Source organism: Rosa rugosa, chromosome 1 (genome assembly GCF_958449725.1).
Source record: "Rosa rugosa chromosome 1, drRosRugo1.1, whole genome shotgun sequence".
In the NCBI taxonomy this organism is placed as follows: domain Eukaryota; kingdom Viridiplantae; phylum Streptophyta; class Magnoliopsida; order Rosales; family Rosaceae; genus Rosa; species Rosa rugosa.
The window spans coordinates 56,207,475-56,231,182 of NC_084820.1; the positions used below are offsets into that span (position 1 = coordinate 56,207,475).

The following is a 23,708-nucleotide window of genomic DNA, read 5'->3' on the forward strand; positions in this document are numbered from 1 at the left end:
TTTGATTGATTCATGAAAATCTATATACTTTATTATGAATGACTTCTACAGATTTCCTAGCATGAATATAAAAACAAAAAACAATAAACAAAACAAAAGCAGCCCAAACACAAAACAAGATAATAACTCGTTGTCTCTTCAATGCTCTTCTAATAGAAATTGACTCAAATGAATGATCGTTAGTCTGTCTAGCGAGTTTGTTCTCATTCTTAATCTCCCAACAACATAAATATGCAATATAGATCACTTGATGTTGATGGTTAATTATTCTCATCAATTTTGTTTTCGCCGATTAACATATATTGTAGCAAATATTGGTCAATGTCTTGATCTATAATCAATCAATTGAAATTCAATTGTTCAACCTTTCTTTGAACCATAATATAAATTCAAATTAATGAGAATAATTAATTAATAAGATAAAATTTAGTATGCCATAGCAACACTATTCAAGGTCTTAGGGGTAGACCACAATATTTGGGTTTTAGGGTTTCATAAATCATTTTTATTGCTATTAGGGTTCGAAGTATCACAATTGAAAAAAAAAAAATCACATTCAAGAACTACAATGAACATGTTAGGTATCAAAAAACGTTGATATCATAAAAGATTAGAGAAAAAACAAAAAATTAAGAAAGAGAGATGATGAAGGACCAACTTCTTCGTGCGTAGAGAGAAGAACTTTGATAGACCTTTTTTTTTTTTTTTAAGAGGAAACTTTGATAGACTTTTTCAAATCTTTGGTCTGGAGGCTGGAAAATTATTGGAGTTTGGTATGTATAGTTAACACTACAAAGTCCATGATTATCCATGATTTTCTAATTCCATAAGTATGAATGATATTTTGAATACCTCTGTACTTTTATTCATTTTTAAAAATCCTAATTGAATACCCCTAGATTTTGGTAGAATTCATGAAGTCTTTAAAAATCCTAATTGAATACCTCAAGACTTTCATGGACTGTTAAAAGTCTATATTGAATACACCCAGACTTTTAAATTCCATAGATTTCTTTAAAAGTTACACTAATTCCATATACAATACACCCTCCTTAGTAACTACATAAAATTTTCTGACAAAAAAAAATTATTATATGAAATTTAAATAAAAATGCAGGTGATTAGAGGTTCTAAGAACAATATTGGTAGATAAATCATTTTAGAGAAATAGTTTTCTATAACCTACTTCCCTTAAGTAATTGAACTCCAGATTATTTAGAAATGCGCTCTTAACTTAATGTGGGATCCACTTTTATTCACTTATGAGGCTGGGTTGATAAAAGCCAAGAAAATCATGTATTTAAATAATTTATATTATTTCCATATCAATTCTATGTAAGCAATAGTGTCACAATTCAAACCAAACTCAAGTAAAAAAAGAATTGAGTTCAGGGGTGGTTGTGAGTCTTGTGACACTTTGATCACGGATAAAAACAATTGCTATTTTCGGTTGATGTTTTCCTTTTTTTGCTCAAAAATTATTTTACTAATTTGTTTTCGATAGATTAGCTTGTAGTTCTCTAGCATTTTTTTTTTTTTTTGAAAGGAGGCTGGTGCGGCTGCCCTCAAGTCTTAATTAATGAAACTGTAGAATACAAGGGAGGGGGATGTAAAGCCTGAACCTCATATTCCAATAAGCATCAAGAGAACGTCCCGAAATAATACCAGGAGTCTTAACTATATCTATGTATTCTAACAAGCACCAATTAGCAAAGAGTGCAGCTACTCCAAGTTCTCTAGCACTTTTTTAAAGCAAGAGTTTACATTGAGTTCTAGTAAATTTAACCACACCAAAATTTTGTTAAACTCAAATCTAGACTATATATATAGAAATATTACAAAATTAGAAAAATAGAATAAATGTAATAATGAGACAATTTGACCCCAGTATTCTAGAAAGTATATCATTTTCAATTTCTTACAAGATTTGCTCTTTTTGGCATATTACATTCATGTTGGTTTTATTTTATTTTTTCAAAAGAGGAAAGATGTACATTTTTTTTTTTTTTTGAATCAAGCCCACAGGGCGAAATAGTATATTCGTCACAAGCCAGAATAGGTCATTACATACCCTGCCGTTGTCATTTAAGGACATAGATAGACAAGGAGGTAGTGGTAATACCCACAATGGTACGTAGAAATAGACCCATTCATTATACATTTCAGACCGTAGAGATAGCGGAGATCCTCCTTTGGTACTACGCCGGAGGCGCTAGAGATCTAGGTTCCTAATACAAGGAAATTATTGTAAATAGACTAAAAAGCCATAAACATAGAGTTGGGCCAAGAGCCAAAGCCCTAGCCCAATTAAAGGCTCAGTAGGGTAGCCCAAAAGGAGAAGCCCAACAGCACAAGGCCCAGCAGGATTTGGAACCGGCCCAAACTTCACCTTCTCGCGCGTCCGTGCAGCGCCGGCTGCTTCCACCACCTGTTCGCCGTACCTTGCCGCTCCGACCACGGTCAACCAAGCCGCGTCGGCCCAACCCAGCATACCACGGCCACCACTCGGCCTCGCCGCGCACTCCACCAGAATCACAAGCCACCCGGATCCTCTAGTTCCTCATCGCCTCACAGTTCCTCAGAAACCACGCCGCCGCTCAACCTATCAGAAACCATGTCGCCGCCTGATTCTGCGGAGCCCACGCCGGAGTCGATCCCATCACTGCACAACGCGACGCGAACATCCCGAGAGACTTCGTTTGGAAACCATCCTTCCCCGTCCACCACCTTGAGCCCAACTCCTCTCTTCTAAAATTATGAATAAATAGATGATCTCATGGAGCCATGAAGTCATCACCTTAGAAAAAATTGATATGACAAACATTCATTCTCATTAAGTTATTTATAAAAATGCGGGTAATTTGAGGTCTTAAGTAAAAAATTGGTAGATAAGTCAAGTTAGAGAAATAGTTTTGTACTACTTACTTCCATTAAGTAATTCAGCTTCATATTATTTAAAAATGTGTTCTTAGCTGCTTTAATGTGGGATCCACTTCTATTCCCATATGAGGCTGTGTTAGTAAACACTATGAAAATCATATGTATAAATAATATGTCTTATTCATGTATCAATTCTAGGTAAGCGAACATGTCACAATTTAAAAGAAACTCAAGTAAAGAAAAAATAATTGCTATTTTCGGTTGATGTTTTCCTTTTTATGTTTAATAATTATTTTACTAATTTACTTTTGATCGATCGATTAGTTCTCTAGCATTTTGTTAAAGTAAGAGTTTACGTTGAGTTCTTGTAAATTTAACCACACTAAACTTCTGTTCAATTCGCATCTAGACTATATAGAAATCTTACAAAATTAGAAAAATAGAATAAATGTAATAATGAGAGAATCTGACCCTAATGCTGTAGAAAGTACACCATTTTCAATTCCTTACAAAACTTGCTTTTTTTGTCATATTCCATTCATTTCAGTCTTTTTTCCAAAAGAGAAAAAATGTACATTTGCATCTAAAATTATGAATAAATAGATGGCTCCATGAGCCATGGAGTCATCTCCTTCAATTCTCCCCCTCCTCATGCTACTCTTGCTCTCCAGATAACTTGGATGAAGATGCATGTCTAGAAGATCTTGTGTGAGCTTTTTAAGATCTACTTTTTTTTTTTTCCTTTCTTTGTTGATCTTAAATATTTTTGATATTATATAATCACAAAAAAAAAAAAGAGTAGTAACAAATCTTCGGTGAGCTTTTTAAGGTTTACTTCTTATTTGTCTTATCTTGTTGATCTTAAGTATTTTCGTTTTTAAAAAAAAGAAAAAAAAGAAAAAAAGAAAAAAAGAAAAAAAGAAAAAAAGAAAAAAAGAAAAAAAAGAAAAAAAGAAAAAAAGAAAAAAGAAGAAGATAGATTCAGGGGCATCTCTGTAAATTTGTGAGCTTGTTTCAATGGTGTGGACAGTGGACTAAGGAAGAATCACACCCCATCTTCTCTATCTGCGTCCTCTTGTCGTCACTGTGTGTGTATTAATTTATTTTTCAATTATTTTTTGCTTGCCGCTTAGTAAATAAACCCCGAAAAGAAAAATTCTTAATTAAAATCATAAACAAATAAAAAATTGAGTTTTTCATTTTTTTTTTTTTGGTTTTCCAATTGCAGTTTTGCTTCCGATTAATCCCCAATTTGAGGCAATTGAGATTTGAGCCCCAAAAAACCCAAGTCCGAAATAATTCTGACCCTCTTCTTCTCGGACCCATCTTCCTTCTTCTTCCTATTTCTTCGTCCCCGATTCCAGACTCGCTTCGTGTCAATTCGCACGTGTGGGGGAGAAGAGCGAACCATTTGGAGACGACGGTGCCATACGACCCCTCTCTGTTTCAACTCGCACCTGCAATCGCCGATCGTCGTAGCTCATTCGGGTCGCGCCGTTTCGAAGCCCTCTATCAATTCCGAGCTCCGATCGCTGCTTCGATTGATTTCAGGTTCGTCGTCATTTTTTAGGGGTTTTTTTTTTATTCGATTTGATTCAGTGTTTTAGGGTTACTTACTGGAATGATTGGAATTACGAATTGGGGATTCAGGCGGGTTTGTTAGCTATTGAATTACTTAATTACCCCTTCCGATTGTGTTGGGGTTTTGATTGCGATTGTTTACCCCCAATTTTTGGGTTGCTGATTGATTGCCCAAGTTCAATTTTTGACTGCTTTTTTTGTATCTCATTGTGTTTATGAGCCTATTGAAAGTTGCAATTGAGTGTGCTTAATTCGATACTGATTGCAAAGTTTTGTTCTTGATACAGTAATTTGAGTCTCATTTTTGTGTTTTTGTTTTTCCTGCCATTGTATTAAAAGTTTAGTAGCTTAAGGGATTCAACTTTATGTATTCACTTGCAATGTCGTTGGTTTGTTATTGATATCAATAGAGAAGTAGTAGGTGTTTTGGTTGAATGAGTTGTATGATATGTGTTTGCAACTATGTTTACAGTATGGAGGGGAGTCTATGATAGCTAAAGATGAGTAGGCGGTGCAATTGTAAAGGTTTTCTTTCTAAGTTATGTGGTACTTGATACTTAGAGTCAGCATCGTGAAGGATAAAAGAAGATGAATGCACAGGCGCATATGTCGGGACAAATCTCTGGGCAGGTGCCCAATCAGACAGGTTCTCAGTTGCCTGTACTGCCCCAACATAACGGAAATGCCATTCCTCCCCAAATGCAAAATGTAGGCGGGCCACCTCGTGCGATCAACGCTATGGACCCTGAGCTTCTTAGAGCTCGTCACTTTATGCAGGAGAAGATGTAAGATTCATTTCCTTTTATTCCTCATCATTGCCTTTTTTTTTTTTGTTATTATTATTATTTTATTTATGGATTTGAATTGTTTCTTAGCATGTTTTATCCTGACCCTCAGTCTTCTTTGTCCTTGGATGGATTCTGCTTTTGATGTTTAAGCAAATTTTTAAATGATTAATGACGTTACCATCCTACTTTCCAGCTGTCGTGTTATACAGCAGCGGCAACTTCCCCAGCCAATGAATGAAAAGAAGTTTAGGGATATTGTTAAACGCTTGGAGGAGGGATTGTTGAGATCAGCTGTCAACAAGGTTACTTCATTTTCTCTTCTGTTCTAGTCACTTTTAGATTATTTATCAGATGTAGTTCCCACTTTTCTCATATAGGAAATTTCTTTTTTGTGGCTGTATTTATGTTTTGAGATGATTCTTCAAGTCAAGAAAGGCTAATTTTAACCTTCTACTTATGTTTCAGTACTTTAAAACTGTTCTCATCCTATCTGATTCTTGTTTCGGATAAAACATATGATGACTTTGTTTTTTGGTAGAAGAAAGAAACTTTTAGTAGCTTCTTGTCAACTTTGTTTTCTTAGTTTTTTTGATGCCCCGCATTTTTCAAATTCTATTTCAGGAGGACTATATGAACCTGGACACATTAGAGAGCCGTTTGCATAATCTGATCAAGCGTCCTCCTCAGACCAACCAGAGCCAACAGTATCCACAGCTTGTTAATTCTTCCTCTCCTGTTGGTACGATGATACCGACCCCTGGCATGTCACACAGTGGGAACTCAAATATGATGGTTACTTCTTCCATGGACGCTTCTATGATCAATACTGGTGGAACTACTAGCATACCACCCACAACGGTCAGCACAGGAAACATGTTGCCAGGTGGTGGCTTACATGGTTCGTTTAATAGAGCTGATGGTAAACTTAATTTTATCATCTTTCCCCTAAATTAGTCAATCTTCAAACCATTGTTACAAAATCTTCTTTTGTAGGTTCTATGTCTAATGGATATCAGCAGTCTCCTGCCAATTTCTCCATTGGTTCTGGAGGAAACATGTCGTCGATGGGTGCACAAAGAATTGCAAGCCAAATGATTCCCACTCCTGGGTTTAATAACAGTGGTAACCAATCTTACATGAATTTGGAATCCTCTAATAACAGTGGTGGGTTCTCTACTGTTGATTCTTCAATGGTAACGCAACCGCAACAGCAAAAGCAGCATATTGGTAGTCAAAACAGCCGTATGCTTCATAACCTTGGCAGCCAAGGGAGTAGTGGAATGAGGTCCGGCTTGCAGCAGAAATCGTATGGGGTGTCAAATGGGTCTATAAATGGTGGAATGGGAATGATTGCAAACAATTTACCAATTGTTAATGAAACTGGCATTTCGGATAGCTATCTGACCCCCACAGCTTATGCCAATTCTTCCAAACCCTTACAGCAACACTTTGATCCACATCAGCGGCCTGTAATGCAAGGTATGCTTTCTTTCCTGCCTCTTTGTGTGTGTGCACATGAGCACACAGGTATAGTGTGTATTCATAAATCATAAATCTACCATATAAAATTGCAGGTTATGCTTTACTCCGATATTTGAGAACTTTACCATTACATAATATTTGTTTGACCAATGAATAATTTATACCCAGGTGATGGCTACGGCATAAACAATGCTGATTCTTTTGGGTCTGGAAATTACTATGGTGCACCGGCTTCTGGGTCAATGATGAATCCTCAAAATTTGAATTCAGTCAGCATGACACCTATATCCAAGACCAGCTCTCCCCTTATAAGTAATCAGTCCAATATGCATACTCAACAACAAAGTCTCCATGTGAAGCCTCAACAATTTGATCAATTGGAAAAGATGAGTTTCCAAAATTCTTCAAGAGACAATATGCTCCAATCTCATCAGCACCAGCAATTTCAGCAGCAACCCAATCAATTTCAACAGCAGCAGCAATTAGTTCACAACCAACGCCAACAGAAGCAGCAAAATCAGCAAGCCCAGCATTTGTCAAGTAATGATGTTTTTGTTCAGTCTCCGATGACATCTGATTTAAGCAGTCAAGCAAAGCGTGATAATGAAGTTATGCACTCACAAACAGAACAGTTCCAAATGTCGGAGATGCATAATCAATACCATCAGCACTCTGCTGAAGATCGTTTGAGGAATACTCAGCATAACACATCTGGTCAGCATGATCTCTCCTCTTCATCGTCCCAAACTTCTCAGCAAATGCAACAAATGTTGCATCCTCACCAATTGATTGCAGAGACTCGAAATGATTTCAGTTCTCTTTCTGTTGGAGCTCAATCAGAATCAGCACTTCAGGGTCAATGGCGTCCTCAATTGCAAGATGGGAGTCACAGGCAGGTCCACATGTCACATGATCAGCATGTCCAAGAAGATTTCCGTCAGAGAATATCTGGGCAAGATGAAGCTCAGTGTAATAATCTTTCTTCAGAAGGACCTAATGTTAGTCAAACTGTTGCCTCTAGAAGCACATCTCATCCCCAGAATCAGGATCGGTTCAGAAATCAACAAAGATGGCTTTTGTTCTTGCGCCATGCTCGTAAATGTCCATCTTCTGAAGGGAAATGTAAAGAATCTCATTGTTTAACAGCGCAAAAGTTGTTGAAACATATTGGAAAATGCATGTCATTCCAATGCACATATCCTTACTGTCCTCGTACCAAGAAGTTGATTCATCATCACAAGAGTTGCTCGGATTCAGCTTGCCCAGTTTGTGTTCCTGTCAAGAATTATATTCAGACACATAGTAAGGTGCAGACCCGTCTTGTTCCTGAATCTGGTGTTCAGAATGGATCTTGTAAAGCCTATGATAGTGTTGACACTTCTGCTACATTGATTTCTAAGATTCCTCCAGTTGCTGAAACTTCTGAAGAGCCGCAACCATCTATGAAACGCTTGAAGATAGAGCAGTCCTCTCAATCTATTGTTCCTGATTCTGTAAGTAATGCAGCAACAGCTTCTGCAATTAAAGAACCCCATGTATCCCAGGATACACAGATTCAGGATTACCAACAGAGTGAAATTTCTATGCCAATTAAATCTGAGTTTAAGGAAGTGAAAATAGAAGCTTCTTTAAGTTCTGGACATGGGAATCTTGATGAGATGAAGGATAGTTTTGAGGAGAACTGCAATCAAAGGCAGGATAGTGTGCCTGCCCCTTATAATGAGCCTGCTGGTTTAGCTAAGCAAGAAAGCATCAAACTTGAGAAAGAAATTGATCCAGCTAAACAAGAAAATGCTATGCAGACCGTGGAAAATCCAGCTGGAACCAAGTCTGGGAAGCCTAAAATAAAGGGCGTGTCGTTGACTGAATTGTTCACTCCAGAGCAAGTTAGGGCACACATTACAGGTCTCAGACAGTGGGTTGGCCAGGTTTGTATTCTCCTTCCAACGGTTTGTATTCTCCTTCCAACATTTTCCCTCATGGTCGATTCTGTTTATTTCATTATTGTACACAAATGTGTATAAGCATATTAAGGAATACGGACACAACTGAAACATTAAAGAACGTATTTCGCTGTAGAACATGTTTAATTTGGTCAAGCATATTAAATTGATTTATAGAAGAAACAGGCACTAAGTAGAAGAGGATAAGGTACCCTAATTAATATTAGTACTTCTTCATCTTGACAATTTTTCATGAATAGATCTTCTGCAACAATAGTTTCATTCTCACAGTCCCCCTCACTACCATTAGCTCCTAACTCGTGGAATGCAGCTTATTTTGAGAGGATGTAGTGGCAGGCATTCGAGCTCAAGGTCTCATGTTTTATGCCTTAATAAAAACATATTTACTAACATGGATGGGAGAACAACTAAATTATTTTTTGTTTGAAACTACATTGGAGTTGAGGAATTTATTGCATGTTAATTTAGCTTTGTGGTTGGGCAGCTGATGGGTAATGATACAAAGTAATGTCTCTGAAAGTTCTCTTGTTGTTGGCTTTATCATTTTTTGCATGTACCATTTATGAGAACTTATAGTTTCTGTTTCAAACTCCATCAGATGCTGATTTCTTTATTATTTTTTTATTTGTACAGAGCAAAGCAAAGGCAGAGAAGAACCAAGCAATGGAACATGCAATGAGTGAGAACTCCTGTCAGTTGTGTGCAGTAGAGAAGCTTACGTTTGAACCACCGCCTATGTATTGTACACCTTGTGGTGCTCGTATAAAGCGCAATTCTATGTATTATACAATGGGGGCTGGTGACACACGGCATTATTTTTGTATTCCATGCTATAATGAGGCTCGTGGAGATACAATAATTGTTGATGGGACTGCCATTCCAAAGGCAAGGCTAGAGAAGAAGAAAAATGATGAGGAAACAGAAGAATGGGTATGCGTTATCCGTAACTTATTTTTTGGCTCGTAGTCTGATTCTAGACAGTTATTCTTATGTTTTTCATGTCTAAATTTTATTACAGTGGGTCCAATGTGACAAGTGTGAAGCTTGGCAACATCAAATCTGTGCTTTGTTCAATGGCCGAAGAAATGATGGTGGACAAGCTGAGTACACTTGCCCTAATTGCTATATACAAGAGGTTGAAAGGGGAGAGCGTAAGCCATTACCGCAGAGTGCTGTTTTGGGGGCCAAAGATTTGCCAAGGACAATACTCAGCGACCACATAGAGCAACGGTTATTTAAGAAACTAAAGGTGGAAAGACTAGAGAGGGCAAGACAGCAGGGGAAAAGTTATGATGAGGTGAGATATTATATTATGTTACAGAAAATGCTATGGGATATGATGCTCTATTTGTTTTTCTTCTGTCCTAAATCTATACCTGTTTTTGAAATAATCAGTTAAAGGTCTTTCCACTAAAAAAATAAATAATAAGATTGTTGAAAAAAAAGAGAATTACTGTTTTATAGCTCAGAACTAGTCAAGACATTTTCTCCTTTATAGATGGAGACTTGACCAATTAAGAGGTTGGTCTTAATAACTTTTGAAGATTGAATACATGTCTGTCTCTGTTTTGGTTATATCTGCTCTGCATGGTCTGCTTCAATTTATCGTTCCTTCTGCCTGGATGTTGTGATTGGCTAATTCTTTTTTAACTGTTGCTACTAGGTTCCTGGAGCAGAATCACTTGTAATTAGAGTTGTGTCCTCTGTCGACAAAAAATTGGAAGTAAAGCAGCGGTTTTTAGAAATATTTCAGGAAGACAATTATCCCACGGAGTTCCCATACAAATCTAAGGTCTGGAAGATATCCACGGCTTAACAGGCTTGACTGAAATTGAAATACACTTAAATAGTTATACCATAACAGGGGTGGTTGTAGTATGCTAACAAAACACTTTTACTTCTAGGTTGTATTGCTGTTCCAGAAAATTGAAGGTGTAGAAGTATGCTTATTCGGCATGTATGTTCAAGAATTTGGAGCCGAATGTCAATTTCCAAATCAGCGCCGTGTTTATCTATCGTATTTGGATTCGGTTAAGTATTTCAGGCCCGAGGTTAAGGCGGTGACTGGAGAAGCTCTCCGTACATATGTTTACCATGAAATTCTAGTGAGTCTGATCTTGTTCTTCATCATCTCTTTGCAATCTTTATTTTATTATCTTCTCTTGGAGCAATTGTCTAAGCTTTTGATTCCATTCCCAGATTGGATACCTCGAATATTGCAAGCTACGAGGGTTTACAAGCTGCTACATTTGGGCATGTCCTCCATTGAAGGGTGAAGATTATATTTTATATTGTCATCCGGAAATTCAGAAAACACCGAAATCTGATAAGCTTCGTGAATGGTTGGTCTGCAGAATTTTGTGAATTGTATACAGTTCACTTCAAGTATCTGGTTTCTTACTTTTTTTTTTGTTTTTTCCAACCTGTTTTGTTTCAGGTATTTGGCAATGCTTAGGAAAGCCTCTAAGGAAAACATCGTAGTCGAGCTCACTAATTTATACGATCATTTCTTTGTAACTAATGGTGAAGGCAAGGCTAAGGTCACTGCAGCTAGGCTGCCCTACTTTGATGGTGACTACTGGCCCGGTGCTGCCGAGGATCTCATTTATCAAATGCGTCAAGATGAGGATGGGAGAAAACAGAATAAGAAAGGATCAACCAAAAAGACTATAACAAAAAGGGCTCTAAAAGCATCTGGGCAGACTGATCTCTCTGGTAACGCGTCAAAGGACCTGCTCCTAATGCACAAAGTAAATACTTCTTATTCTCTAACCCAATAAGTTGTTCCACTGTATGTGGCTCTTGCTATTAGTTAGTGTATTATATTAGATTTATGGTATTGATGATTTTGCTTTAAAAGTGATTTTATTTGATGTAATGTCCCTTGTGTTCAATTACTATAAAATGTTGGCTGTTGTCTGTTTTTCCTTTTCTTTTGCTGACGTGTGTGCGCATTTCCCAGCTTGGTGAAACTATTAGCCCGATGAAGGAAGATTTCATCATGGTTCATTTGCAGCACGCTTGCTCTCACTGCTGTGTACTCATGGTATCTGGAAAACGTTGGGCTTGCAATCAATGCAGATATTTTCAGCTATGTGATAAGTAAGAATTCTGAATCTTGCATTGTTGCTTTATGTTTGTATCAATCAGTTTATCCTAGTACACTGCGTCTTTCTTCTCATGTATGATGGGATAGTGTTTATAATCTGCTTAGGTTGTTTTAATAGTTTATACTTCTCGTCCATCATTGTAATGGCTTCTTTTCTCAGTAAAATTTTTGCTTCCTATAAAAAAGGAAATGTGTAGAAGAATGGTTGAGGTCCTGGTATTATTAATTACTTGGATCATGCTTTTGTTGGAATTCACAAACATGCTTGATTTGGAACAATTTTTTTTTCTTTTTTACTTTTCGTCCGCCCATTAAAGACTTGTCTTTTTTTGTTACTTATGTCATATGTTCCCCAGGTGTTATGAAGCAGAGCAGAAACGGGAAGAAAGGGAGAGACACCCTATGAATATGAGGGATAAACATGACTTCCGTCCTGTATGTGAATTGTACTTATATAGTTCTTATGTAAATCTTCCTTATTTCTTCCGTTCTTGATGCTCAATGCTGTTGTGATTCTGTACTGCAGTTTGACATCACTGATGTACCAGTGGATACGAAGGACAGAGATGAGATTCTTGAGAGTGAATTCTTTGACACTAGACAGGCGTTTCTGAGTCTTTGTCAAGGGAATCATTATCAGTATGATACTTTACGGAGGGCTAAACATTCCTCAATGATGGTCCTTTACCATCTTCATAATCCAACGGCTCCTGCATTTGTGACAACATGCAATATATGTCATCTCGACATTGAAGCAGGTCAAGGTTGGCGTTGTGAAGTTTGCCCTGAATATGATGTGTGCAATAGTTGTTATCAGAAGGATGGTGGTGTCGATCATCATCATAAATTGACAAATCATCCATCCATTGCTGACCGTGATGCACAAAACAAGGAAGCTAGGCAAATGCGAGTTGTACAGGTACTTTATATTTCTGTTATCGTGATTAATTCTTACATGTTATTGGAAGTGGTCATAGTGATACCCAAATAAAGAATTTGCTTCTGAAATATGGAGTTTACATGTAGTTAGGATTAATGTTAGATTAATGCATTTTGTTTGCATGTGTGGTTTCTGTGACAACAAATATATCACGAGGGAAAAGAGCAAGTGCATTGAGAACATGCTTTCCTTAGTATTCACTTACATTTTCAGATTTAATTAATTATTGATGATCGTGGGTGCTAATTTATTTTTAATATTTTTAAATTATATCTTTATTTTTGATTAATCAGTCTGAAATGGACTTATAATCTAGGGAAGGGCTTGGAATTATCCTAGATTGGTCAAATTGCTATAACTAACATTTATTTTATTTTTCACTTTTGCAGCTTAGGAGAATGCTTGATCTTCTAGTGCACGCATCACAATGTCGTTCTGCACAATGTATGTACCCCAATTGTCGCAAGGTCAAGGGACTTTTTCGCCATGGAATTCAATGTAAAGTTCGTGCATCTGGAGGTTGTGTTCTTTGTAAGAAAATGTGGTATCTCCTGCAACTTCATGCTCGAGCTTGCAAAGTATCCGAGTGCCATGTGCCTCGTTGCAGGTTTGTCAATAATTTACTTTATGATGAGTATTAAAGTTACCTTCTCTTGATAATCTCTCTTCCCTTTTGGATTATATAATAGATTGTAATTATGAATGTATGTTTTCTCAGAGATCTAAAAGAACATTTGAGGAGGCTGCAGCAACAGTCTGATTCAAGGCGAAGAGCTGCCGTGATGGAGATGATGAGACAGAGAGCTGCCGAGATAAACAATTCTGGGTAATAAAATTGTAAATATAAGATTGTAAAGTCTTGGAGGAAAAAAAAAAAAAAAAAAAAATTTCGGATGGGGACAGTAATTTTCTGCTGCTTGGAAGGGGAGACACCCGAAGGAGCGCTCATAGAAGACTAAAGGGGAGCATTTTACCATACAGCATATTGGTTTATATTCACTTTTAGGGAACAATTCTTTGGTTCTTATCTCCTTGACTCAATCGTCCCCAAGAGAAGACATGCAAAAATGATCAACTCGAGCTTGCCCTCTTCAACAGCTGCCAGCAATGCCCCGTTGAAGTGAAAGTAGTCGGTTTTCCTCAGTGTGGCCCAGTTCGGTGATTCTTTGATTTTATCCTCTTGTAGTTTATCAAATGCCATTTGGCAAATGTACTATATCATACTTCTTACAAAGAAATGTGGAAGGGAGGTTAGTTTAAGATCAATGGTTTTCAGCTTCCCTCCCCTTTTGTAGTTGTGTTCTTAATTGAAGGAATAAGTAGCTTCGTTTAAACTGTCTCAATTAGTTCTCATTGACGCTCAATCTCATGTTAATATATATATATATATATATAGTCCACAGTATTTCCATATCAATCGGCTGGAAAGCCTTGACTCTCTCTCTCTCTCTCTCATTGACATTGGATCTGATTTGTACAATTCCAAACCACTTATTGTGGTTTTGTATTAGCATGAGAAAGAAATAAGCGCTACGTGGCTCGTTCCGTCTCAGGGACCCTTTCGCCAGTTTCAAACCTCAAATTGTGGATGTGGTATGTGCTGGAAGAAAGAACTCCATCCCTGTCTCTCTCTGACTTTGATGTGTGACCTACACCAACCATTCGTCTTTGCTTTACCATTTTGATTTACTGATATCAAATTTCAAAGACACCAATTTATCCAAATCCAAAAATAGAATATACTGATACACAAACGGCTTTGTTCAGTTGGGCTTGAATTCTTGGCGGTAATATCACACCATGACTACTGCCACTAGAGCCATTAGTAGCAACAGCCTGAGCAATAGTCCTAACCATTACCAGTGGTGCAGTCAGACATGTTGGAGATCCATTGCGCTGCCAATCCCGAAACCCAGTTGCCAGAACTTGACAATCGCCACCAGGAACCGATCGTCGTCCTTGATTCCTAGAGCCTCTGGGGATTCCTCACCGGAGCCGGAAAATGAAGGAAGCAAGAACACCAAGACCAAGACCACAACAGTTGGTGGTACTAGTGCTGCTTCTGATGAGAAGAAGAAGAATAAGAAGAGTGAAGTTGTTAGTCAAGTGCTGACAGAGAAAGAGCAGAAGCAGAAGCAGCAGCAGCAGAGGAGGCTGGAGCTGGAAGACGTGAACCCAGTTGGGCTGGGCCGGAGATCACGCCAGTTGTTTGATGAAGTGTGGCGCAAGTTTTCTGGGCTGGGGCAGATCTCAAGGACTAGCTTACCCGATGAAAGAGACGCCCTTGATGCCCTTCTCATCAGGGAAGGTCCCATGTGCGAGTTTGTTATTCCCGGAGCCCAAAACACCACGGTTTTGGTAGTCGGAGCTACGTCTAAGATCGGCCGGATAGTTGTCCGCAAGCTTATGCTCAGAGGCTACACGGTTAAGGTATGTATGTATTTTTTTTTTTTTTAATCCATTTGCGGGTTTTGTGTAGGTTATTTGCATTTAGCTTCTGTGTGTAATGAGTTGGGTTTTTGGGAAATGATGAATTAGGCTCTGGTGAGGAAGGCGGATCAGGAAGTGGTGGACATGTTGCCGAGGTCGGTGGAGATTGTGATTGGGGATGTGGGTGAGCCGGATAGTCTAAGAGCCGCCGTACAGGGCTGCAACAAGATCATATACTGTGCAACTGCACGGTCTACTATTAGTGGAGACCTCTACAGGGTTGATAATAGAGGAGTCTACAACCTCACTAAAGCATTTCAGGTATAACCTATTTCCTTGAAATACTTCTATTAAACAACAAAGATTGGAACTTCATGTGTCACTGTTTACTGTTACTGTTAGGTTGGTCATTGTCTGTGTCACATGTGTGAGCTGATGATGTGAATTAGGGAGTTGTTTGTGAAGCTGATGACTTTATGAAGTGCAGGACTATAACAACAAACTTGCGCAATTACGAGCAGGAAAAAGTAGCAAAAGCAAGCTCACGCTTGCTAAGTTCAAGAATCCGGAGTCAGTAAATGGATGGGAAGTTTATAAGGGGACTTATTTCCAGGATGTGGTTGCTTCCAAGTATGATGGAGGCATGGATGCTAAATTCGAATTCACTTTTACTGGAGATGCGGTTTTCTCAGGTAACAAAGCTCTAGTGGGATTTCGTATCTGACATAAATTATGTGTATCATGACTATGCAAGTGCATACAGATACTTACTATGCCTTTGGAATCTCTTTCTTGCTCCATTCTAGGATATGTTTTCACTAGGGGAGGGTATGTTGAACTATCAACAAAGCTTTCACTTCCTTTGGGAAGCACTCTTGACAGGTATGCTGTTGTTGCATTCTCAATGTCATAAAGAAGCTAGCAATGATAGGTTCTCTATATGCATGATTACTGAACTGCAAAGGCTTATCAAGTCGTCCATTATCCAAAATTATAATGTATAGGTATGAAGGTCTAGTTCTTTCTGTTGGTGGGAATGGAAGGGCTTATATATTAATTCTTGAAGCCGGTCCTTCAGCAGATACATCTCAAAGTAAACTATATTTTGCAAGATTTAACACAAAAGCGGGATTTTGTAGGGTAAGGGCTCTTTCCTCTCTGTGTAGCTGTGTTTTTTTTGTGTTATATTGGATGATTTTCTTAATATAATCTACCTAATTCTTTATATATGAAACTGGCAGGTCAGGGTGCCATTTTCATCCTTCAGGCCGGTGAAACCTGATGATCCGCCATTGGATCCATTCCTTGTACATACATTAACTATACGTTTTGAGCCCAGAAGACAGGTTTGCCCATTTCCTGGATGTAAGATAAAAAAAGTATATTGTGTCATATGTTTTGATGTTATCCCCTTGGTGCCTTATTAGCTGTTCCAGAACCTTCAAATAAATTTGCCATTCCTACTTGCATCTTTCATAATGTTGGAGGGAATAATCTGACCTTTAAAAAATAAAAAATAAAAAAAGATATTTTGAATTGAATCTTTCTACTTATTACAATCAACAAGTATAAACCTCACATCAATTTTTGATGAAATTCATGTATACAAATCCTTGATGAATCAACTTATTATTCTGGGCACAGAAAGCTGTTGAAGCACGTCCAGGAGAGAAACAAGACCCCAGAAGCTTTAAGCTTATATTGGAGTACATCAAAGCTCTACCTGTAAGGCTTTTTTTTTTTTTTTTTTTTTGTATTGCTGCTGATTCCTCTGTCAATTGTTCTATACATTTGAGTCAATTTATGTTCAAATGGTCTGCCTCTCTCTCAACCCTTTCATAATATCTTATGTTCAAATGGTCTGCCTCTCTCTCAACCCTTTCATAATATCTGGCGACAATAGCATATAGAGATAACTTTTAGTCACTTGAGTATCCATGAGAATTGAGATATCTTCTGAGGTTCCTGGTTTTCACAATTCCATCAGAGGAGCTATTGCTTTGAAGATTATGTAACTGAGTGTAAAGTCTAGATAATGAGAAGGAACAGCGTGTACATTTCCAGCAATATATATATGAACTATATATAGAGAATAAGTGTTTTCTTTTACATGTTTGCAGGCCGGTCAAGAAACTGACTTCATTCTAGTTTCATGTACGGGATCAGGAATAGAACCTAACAGAAGGGAGCAAGTTCTTAAAGCCAAGAGGGTTGGTTCTTTTTGTTTTTCCTACTTTGTGATTTTCACTTTTGACTGTTTGAAAAGTTTCTTTTCATGTCTTTTTTGTGTGTAAATATTTCAACATTGCTAATGATTTTATTGTTGAAATTTCTCCAGGCTGGGGAAGATTCATTGCGAAGATCAGGAGTTGGATACACAATTATTCGACCTGGTCCCCTAAAGGTGGAGTTCTTATACTAAAATTCATAACTCTTACTGGCTTATCTAGTAATTTGCACACCTCTAAGAAAATAGCATTATAATCATGACTTGAAGTACATTAAAATCTAATGCCCTCAAATCCTTTTCCCATGATTTGTTCAAAAAAAAAAAAAATCCCTTTCCCATGCAAGCTGCACTTGAGCTCCACATTGCAAGCAGTCTGTGCAAAGTTACAAATTAGGAATTAGATACTTTAAAAATTGTACCTTTAAAAGCATATAAAAATTCAGTTTCAAGAGTGAAGTTTGTTTGTGCTTATTTTAATGATAGTGGCTTCTGCTTTTGTATTTATTGTAGTATTGTGTGATTGCAATTTGCAAAACTACACATCTAGCTTCTGTTAAGAGCATATTTGTCATTTCTGTGGCAAAACAGAAGTGGCATACTTCTGCATGGAGTTTCCATTCCATGTGATGGAAACGTAGACTACTTACTGACATTTAGTTTATACAGGAAGAACCTGGCGGACAACGTGCTCTCATATTTGATCAAGGAAACAGGATTTCTCAGGTGAAAATGAACTTCCAGTGTGGAGAAAAGATTTAACTTTTGGGTGATAAATAACATCGGCGAACTTCTAATATCAACTACCATATCTGAATTTAGGGGATCAGCTGTGCTGATGTAGCTGATATCTGTGTTAAGGCATTGCATGATTCAACTGCAAGGAACAAAAGCTTTGATGTGAGTAGCCATCTCTTTGCCATTATATTACTTTCAAGTGACAAATGCTAAAATGATTTTTAATTTTTCCAGGTATGTTACGAATATGTGGCTGATCAAGGGAAGGAACTCTATGAGCTGGTAAGGACTAAGGAAAATTGAGATGTCGTTTCTCTATTTCAAAAAGAAAAACACCTCTTTTTAATGTATAAGTTTGTAACCACTTGGAACTACATGCCTATTCTTCTGCAGGTTGCACATTTGCCGGACAAAGCCAATAATTATCTGACGCCAGCACTCTCAGCTCTAGAGAAGAACACCTGATCATCCCCAGCATGGTTGATCTATATTTCGTAAAATGGGAATACAATTGTAAAGATACATATGGAGCTACATATGATCTGGTATGGATGATCGACATACCTGATCATCCTATAGCTCATGTCAACGTATTCTTGCTGTAAATTCATGTGTAGATGCCTGAAGGGTATGCATTTTTCTTCATCATAAATCAGGTCGAAGTGTAAATATCAAGCACTACAATTGCATGCTTACAAGGCTTTGTTTCTGATCGAGAGTGACAACACCAAGATAGGCGGAAAGAAAGGAAGTTACAGTCTTAATTCATTCTTGTAAAAGTTACATTCTTATGATATACCAGGCAGCTGGCAATTAATGATCAAATACTCTTTAAGCAAATGTGCATCTTCTGTTAAAAAGATAATGTGCGATTCAGAAGATGTCCTACTGTTTCGATGATGTGAACATTGAGAATGCTGTTGGTGAGGATTAAGAGGATGAGTATAACTTGGTAGAAAGAAAAACCTTCATCAGATGCAAAGCGTTCAAGATAAGTACCCGAATATGTGCAATCACCCGGTATTAAAAGTCGTTATTTACAGTGGCTGAAACCAGAACTTTGAAGTAGGTGTAACTGTTGCTTTAACCGTCAAATCATATTGTTACTTTAGAGAATCTTTATCAAAATTCCAAATTGGAACTCAGGCATCAGGATGTTCTCCTTAATTGCAAACTTGTATTCAATATGTTTTAAGGGCACCAGAGTTGACACGTAGATGAGCAAAAAGAAGCAATTCTTGGCCAAGGACCCCATATCACATATGAAGGGATAAGGAAAAATCTGAGAGAACTCGGGAGGTTTTCCTTTGCTTGAAATGAACCTACCAAAACTGAGTTTCAGAATCATACAGCAAAAGAATGCTAATTTATGGCTCAACTACTCCAATTCTACTTAATACAATCAACACCAACAACAAGAAGGCTAATGGCATCATCATCAGAAGCACTTCCCAGTTTGCAAGAGCAAGCAGAAGTTGCATTGTAGCAACTGCAGGGTTGCTTGCAACTGCTGCAGTGTTAGCTTCAGCTGCATCAATAGGTCTTGCAATCGAGTCCCCTGAACAAGGTGATACTCTAGCCAACATACCGCAGACGCTATCCGGTGAGTGCATTTTGCCCAAGGATTGCAAGAAAGCTCGGATTCAAAAGCCGAAATCAAGAAAAGCGGAGTCTTGCACAATCAAGTGTGTAACTACTTGTATCAGGGGGGGCGAGGGATCGCCCGGTGAAGGCCCCTTCAATGTCAGAAGGTACACATTCCTAGTTGGTTCACAAATCCTATGAGCCAACTTATATTTTCTAAATGCCTTATGATACTAACGCAAAATGTTAACTATGGCAATATGGCATTGTACAATACCATCATTCTTTCTAAACTTGTGCTTGCATCGTCTCATTTGATATGAGTACAATTTTGACCTTGCTTTACTCAAATTCTTAAGAATTAAGAGTATGGTTTTCATTTTTTGGTGCAGACCTATAGTTGTTTTCAAGCAAGGCTTCCGAAGCCGTCAATACTGGTACATGTCTTAAAGAGCTCTGGTTCTGCTCACCGTCAGTCTTTATTTTAGCTTACAGAAACTGTCTTCCATTTCCATTTTGGCCATTAATTTATAGCTATGTGAGAATTGTACTCTTTCTTTTGGCAGTTTGGTGGAGTGCTCAGATATATGTAATCTGATTCGAGATGGTGACGATGGGCCTTAATTGAAACTATAAATTTTTGTAATCAGCTAGCAATTGTATAGTCCTTAGTTTTATGCTCGTTATCGAAGAAAAGATCTGTTCCTCGAGAATTTCTAGATTTTTATTCAAAGTTTAAACACTGTCAATTTACTTCTGTTACTCGTGAACCCCTTGGCTTAGGTATTAGTAGCTGATATATGCTTGAAAATCCCTTTTGGTTGCGGTTGGGCGCGGCTAGTAATTTCTTGTATTGCAAGTGCATGTTCTCAAAGATGAATTTATCATGTTGTGTTGGAATGCTACTTAGAGGCAAAGTGTGTTGAATGTGATGGGGTAAAAGCCATATATAGTATTACATGCACCATGCACCAAGGTGTGCTATCGGTGGCCAGAAAGTTCATACCTATCCTATTTGGCTTAAAATTGGAGTAATCTATAGCCAATAACGCCAATTAATTGAGAGAGCTTTCTCATTTAGGAAAAACTAAACAAGAGAAGAAAAACTCTTGACAGAAACAGTCCTACACCAGTGGCCTATTTACCTAATCCTTGCCAAGGCACTCAATCGGACAGGAGATGGTAAAACTAAGCTGAGCATAAGTAGTAAACTTTACATTGCTCAGTACGATAACCAATTCATTTTCAGTTTTCAATTTAAGTAGCTATTTAACCCAAAAGAGTAAAACATAATATATGGGAATATTCAATTGTGATGTCTAGAGAGGAAATAATACTTGCATCACTGCATCAGTATTGGCCAACTAATTAATACTCGGAACCATCAAAGGAAAAAGACTTCAAATTTATGTAATAAGCTAGAGAGGTGGATGGGAAAGAGAATTCAAATTTTTGTAATAAGCTAGAAAGGTGCATATGCATAGGTATCGATCATTATTGGACAAAGTCAAAGCCTCGATGATTGTTTTTGATTTCCTTCCTTGTGGTTTCTTTCATCTTTGCATCTGCCACCATCTTCATTAGTAGCTAATAATTCCTTTTCCGCTTCATCCACCATCTGTCATCATTAAAAATCAAGGTATTCTCAACATGGCATATAGGAATGAAAATGCTCGAGACTAAGCTAGTGTATATACAAGCAAGGATGAATGGGCGTGACATATGCAATCTAATATCCTCTTCTTGTTTTTTCTCAATGATGCAATCTATTATTGATAACATTCAATTTTTAGGTCCTCTTCTAGAATCATCGATCTCTGCCAAAACCAATCTAAATTGATCTACACATTACCTTCATTTGAATTTCCTTTTTGTACTTTTAAACAATAACAGATGTTTAAATGACCAATTCCGAATTGATAAACCATTTTAACAAACGATCGATCGAAAAGGAAACTACTCCGATCAATAGACTTGAACTAACATCTTAAATTGACTCAAAAGTAAATACTAACAATAGCAAAGTAATGAATTTGGAGTAAAAATGGCTTGGGAGGTAGAAACTAATACATCTAGATCAAATTGACACAGAGAGAACGTAAAGCTAGAAGGAGGAGACCTTCTTGGTGGCGTCTGGAGAGAGGTTGGGCAGCATGTCACCAAGTTGAGTTTTGATACGGTGCAACGCATCCGTGGTGACACCACGCGCCACCCCGGTCGCGTCGGTCACTTCCTTGACAACACTCTCCAAGAAGTGGCGCACGTTGTCCAAAGCATCAGCGGGAACAGCAGGTGCGTGTGCCGCAAGCTTCTCCAGTATCTTATCCTTGACGGCCCCCAAGTTCCTCTTCATGTCCATTGCTACTTCCTTTGTTGCTTCCACCACTCCCACCGCCGCATTCGACGTCGTCCTTGGTTGCTCCGACGACGATTTTTCGTCTCGGTTTTCTTCGTTGCTGCTTACTTTGATTGCGTGAGCCGGAGAGTACAACTCTCCTTGACCTACGTCCACGGAGCTTTCATGGTTTTCTTTGTTGCTGATCACTTTGATTGCGTGAGCTGGGGAGTATAGTTCTCCTTGATTGACCCTCGAGCTTTCATCTGTGCCCATCATCAATTCCTTATTTCCTTTAATGCTTTTGATCCAGATCGAGTACTGTCGTAATTTTTTGAAGGTGATTGTGTTCGAGGATCTCAATTGATATGTTTCTTAGACCGACCACCACATATGACTATATGAGCTAGCTAGGTAGGTTAATTAATATTGCATGGTTGCTATCACCATATGATTAACATGTGTCTACGTACCTCCTCCCCTTTCGACGCTTGGGACCTTATACGGATAAACACCTAGCCAACCATACGTACCTACAAATGACATGTTCATGATAACTGTAATATGTTCACACGGTCTTCGATAATAATTAAGAATTTTATGATTTGACAGTTGCCTAGAGAGAAAACACGCCGCACTTGCGCTTAAATTGATAACGGTATGCCCTCTCCGACGGCACGCCCTGTGGCGGCGTCGTCGTCGGACGGGCTAGAGAGGACCTCGTGGGAGAGGCGGCTCATCTCTATGACGTGCTGGGAATGATGAAGGGCTGGTGAGTCGACCTGTGTTCGCCTGCTGCAAAGGAGGTGCCGGCGGAGGCACTACCGGTGATGGAATGACGAGGAAGAATGATAAGAACAAGGAATTGCAGAAAGGAAAACAAAGGAAATTCAAGGGAAATTCATATTTTCATATCTGCCTCAGAATGGGAATTTCGTACAGCATATAACAATCTGGGACCAAGGTCCTTACAGCTGGAAGAAAACGACACCTGTCCATAGGACTTGAAGATATTTAGCTAATCCTATATGGGCTAGAAGGCATTGGATCAATATAAATGGGCTGAAGGCAATGGTTGCTATCAACTCCTCCCCCCTTAAGAGGCCAGTTGTCCCCAAGTGCCAAAGGAAGGAAAACATGTTACAATATCCTGGGCTGACTCCCAGGTGGCGTCCTCGATTGGTAACTCCTCCCACTTGATGAGCCATTGTGTTATCTGAGACTTCTTCTTTTTGACCACCTGCATATCAAGCACTGTTTCTGGTGTCCAGAGCAATTCGCCAGATTGATCAAAGGGTGGAAGGGTGGGGGATGATATCGTTGTGTTGCCCACACGGCGCTTCAACAGAGACACATGGAAGACTGGGTGTATGCGAGAGGTCGCTGGTAAAGCAAGCCGGTAAGCCACTTTCCCGATTCTAGCAGTGATTTTGAATGGCCCGTAGTATCTTGGAGCCAATTTGTGGGATGGCCGCTTTACCAGGGATTGTTGACGATATGGATGGAGTTTCAAGTAAACCCAATCGCCTATTGCAAATTCTCGTTCAGTGCGGTGGAGATCCGCTTGCTGTTTCATCCTATTTTGTGCAATTGTCATGTGGGACTTCAAGGAGCGAAGGATGTCATCACGGGTTTGGAGAGCAGAATCGA

At 38.4% G+C, this 23,708-nt stretch overlaps 4 protein-coding genes across 6 annotated transcripts; 3 read left to right on the forward strand and 1 right to left on the reverse strand.

Moving 5' to 3' along the window:
• Positions 1-4,046: 4,046 nt before the first annotated feature.
• Positions 4,047-14,087, forward strand: LOC133725580 (histone acetyltransferase HAC1-like). Of its 3 annotated transcripts, none has more exons than XM_062152874.1 (17): positions 4,047-4,431; positions 4,934-5,246; positions 5,443-5,551; positions 5,871-6,168; positions 6,243-6,728; positions 6,900-8,659; positions 9,329-9,625; positions 9,714-9,992; positions 10,359-10,487; positions 10,600-10,800; positions 10,895-11,037; positions 11,133-11,445; positions 11,658-11,797; positions 12,161-12,239; positions 12,331-12,723; positions 13,134-13,351; positions 13,463-14,087. In XM_062152874.1, exons 2-17 carry the CDS (start codon positions 5,050-5,052, stop codon positions 13,572-13,574), a joined length of 5,154 nt encoding a protein of 1,717 aa, XP_062008858.1. In that variant the 5' UTR covers positions 4,047-4,431; positions 4,934-5,049; the 3' UTR covers positions 13,575-14,087. The 3 variants fall into 3 exon arrangements, with proteins under 3 accessions (XP_062008858.1, XP_062008860.1, XP_062008859.1); XM_062152876.1 differs by having other exon boundaries at positions 5,871-6,147; XM_062152875.1 differs by having other exon boundaries at positions 5,023-5,246.
• Positions 14,088-14,414: 327 nt separating this feature from the next.
• On the forward strand, positions 14,415-18,979 carry LOC133725581 (protein HIGH CHLOROPHYLL FLUORESCENCE PHENOTYPE 173, chloroplastic). Its single transcript, XM_062152877.1, has 13 exons — positions 14,415-15,174; positions 15,283-15,495; positions 15,662-15,866; positions 15,981-16,056; positions 16,179-16,314; positions 16,416-16,520; positions 16,819-16,899; positions 17,295-17,384; positions 17,513-17,578; positions 18,071-18,127; positions 18,224-18,301; positions 18,374-18,421; positions 18,533-18,979. Exons 1-13 carry the CDS (start codon positions 14,545-14,547, stop codon positions 18,602-18,604), a joined length of 1,857 nt encoding a protein of 618 aa, XP_062008861.1. The 5' UTR covers positions 14,415-14,544; the 3' UTR covers positions 18,605-18,979.
• Positions 18,980-19,354: 375 nt separating this feature from the next.
• On the forward strand, positions 19,355-20,628 carry LOC133725582 (uncharacterized). Its single transcript, XM_062152878.1, has 3 exons — positions 19,355-19,890; positions 20,116-20,160; positions 20,290-20,628. The coding sequence occupies exons 1-3, from the start codon at positions 19,499-19,501 to the stop codon at positions 20,345-20,347; spliced, it is 495 nt and encodes a 164-aa protein (XP_062008862.1). The 5' UTR covers positions 19,355-19,498; the 3' UTR covers positions 20,348-20,628.
• Positions 20,629-21,006: 378 nt separating this feature from the next.
• Positions 21,007-23,057, reverse strand: LOC133731018 (uncharacterized). The gene is made up of 5 exons (XM_062158497.1): positions 23,031-23,057; positions 22,697-22,766; positions 22,532-22,591; positions 21,843-22,324; positions 21,007-21,341 (listed from the first exon to the last, which is right to left on the reverse strand). The coding sequence occupies exons 1-5, from the start codon at positions 23,055-23,057 to the stop codon at positions 21,231-21,233; spliced, it is 750 nt and encodes a 249-aa protein (XP_062014481.1). The 3' UTR covers positions 21,007-21,230.
• Positions 23,058-23,708: the final 651 nt, after the last annotated feature.

Bases quoted from the DNA above. Each gene is read 5' to 3' on its own strand.
- LOC133725580 (XM_062152874.1), top strand. From the start codon at position 5,050: ATGAATGCACAGGCGCATATGTCGGGACAAATCTCTGGGCAGGTGCCC. The intron at 5,247-5,442 runs GTAAGATTCATT...CCTACTTTCCAG, and splicing joins CACTTTATGCAGGAGAAGAT to CTGTCGTGTTATACAGCAGC. The intron at 13,352-13,462 runs GTTTGTCAATAA...ATGTTTTCTCAG, and splicing joins TGCCATGTGCCTCGTTGCAG to AGATCTAAAAGAACATTTGA.
- LOC133725581 (XM_062152877.1), top strand. From the start codon at position 14,545: ATGACTACTGCCACTAGAGCCATTAGTAGCAACAGCCTGAGCAATAGT. The intron at 15,867-15,980 runs GTAACAAAGCTC...GCTCCATTCTAG, and splicing joins TGGAGATGCGGTTTTCTCAG to GATATGTTTTCACTAGGGGA. The intron at 16,057-16,178 runs GTATGCTGTTGT...TATAATGTATAG, and splicing joins TTGGGAAGCACTCTTGACAG to GTATGAAGGTCTAGTTCTTT.
- LOC133725582 (XM_062152878.1), top strand. From the start codon at position 19,499: ATGCTAATTTATGGCTCAACTACTCCAATTCTACTTAATACAATCAAC. The intron at 19,891-20,115 runs GTACACATTCCT...TTTTTGGTGCAG, and splicing joins GGCCCCTTCAATGTCAGAAG to ACCTATAGTTGTTTTCAAGC. The intron at 20,161-20,289 runs GTACATGTCTTA...TTCTTTTGGCAG, and splicing joins TTCCGAAGCCGTCAATACTG to TTTGGTGGAGTGCTCAGATA.
- LOC133731018 (XM_062158497.1), bottom strand. From the start codon at position 23,057: ATGGACAGGTGTCGTTTTCTTCCAGCT. The intron at 22,592-22,696 runs GTGCGGCGTGTT...TGTCATTTGTAG, and splicing joins CGTTATCAATTTAAGCGCAA to GTACGTATGGTTGGCTAGGT. The intron at 22,325-22,531 runs GTACGTAGACAC...TGATGGGCACAG, and splicing joins AAGCGTCGAAAGGGGAGGAG to ATGAAAGCTCGAGGGTCAAT.